Source organism: Bison bison, unplaced genomic scaffold (genome assembly GCF_000754665.1).
Source record: "Bison bison bison isolate TAMUID 2011002044 unplaced genomic scaffold, Bison_UMD1.0 scf7180017847393, whole genome shotgun sequence".
Lineage (NCBI taxonomy): Eukaryota > Metazoa > Chordata > Mammalia > Artiodactyla > Bovidae > Bison > Bison bison.
In genome coordinates this window covers 2,357-2,966 of record NW_011477966.1, presented here as the reverse complement: position 1 = coordinate 2,966, position 610 = coordinate 2,357, and the positions used below count along the sequence as shown (strand labels likewise).

Here is a 610-nt window from a genome sequence, read left to right as displayed (position 1 = left end):
AACTGGGAGGTGATGGAGCGGCTCAAGGGCATGGTGCAGCACCACCAGTTCTCGACGCTGCGCATCTCCAAGAGCACCATGGACTTCATCCGCTTCGAGGGCGAGGTGGAGAACAAGAGCCTCGTCAAGTCCTTCCTGGCCTGCCTGGACGGCAAGACCATCAAGCTGAGCGGCTTCTCCGACATCCTCAAGGTGCGCGCCGCAGAGTTCAAGGTCGACTTCCCGACGCGCCACGACTGGGACTCCTTCTTCCGCGACGCCAAGGACATGAACGAGACGCTGCCGGGCGAGCGGCCGGACACCATCCACCTGGAGGGGCTGCCGTGCAAGTGGTTCTCGCTGAAGGAGTCGGGCTCGGAGAAGCCGAGCGAGGAGGTGCTGGTGCGCGTGTTCGAGCGCTTTGGGGAGATCCGCAACGTGGACATCCCCATGCTGGACCCTTACCGCGAGGAGATGACGGGCCGCAACTTCCACACGTTCAGCTTCGGCGGCCACCTCAACTTTGAGGCCTACGTGCAGTACCGCGAGTACGCCGGCTTCATCCAGGCCATGAGCGCGCTGCGCGGCATGAAGCTCATGTTCAAGGGCGAGGACGGCAAGGCTGTGGCCT

The 610-nt window shown here is 63.4% G+C and overlaps 1 protein-coding gene across 1 annotated transcript in view; it reads left to right on the top strand.

Moving 5' to 3' along the window:
- Window positions 1-3: 3 nt before the first annotated feature.
- LOC104990734 (A-kinase anchor protein 17A) overlaps window positions 4-610 on the top strand; it is a gene marked incomplete at both ends in the record, with an annotated part of 1,637 nt that continues 1,030 nt past the window's right edge. The window contains one exon of the mRNA XM_010843037.1: window positions 4-606. Within this exon, the coding sequence (XP_010841339.1) occupies window positions 4-606 (603 nt within the window). The remainder of the gene's footprint in view (window positions 607-610) is intronic.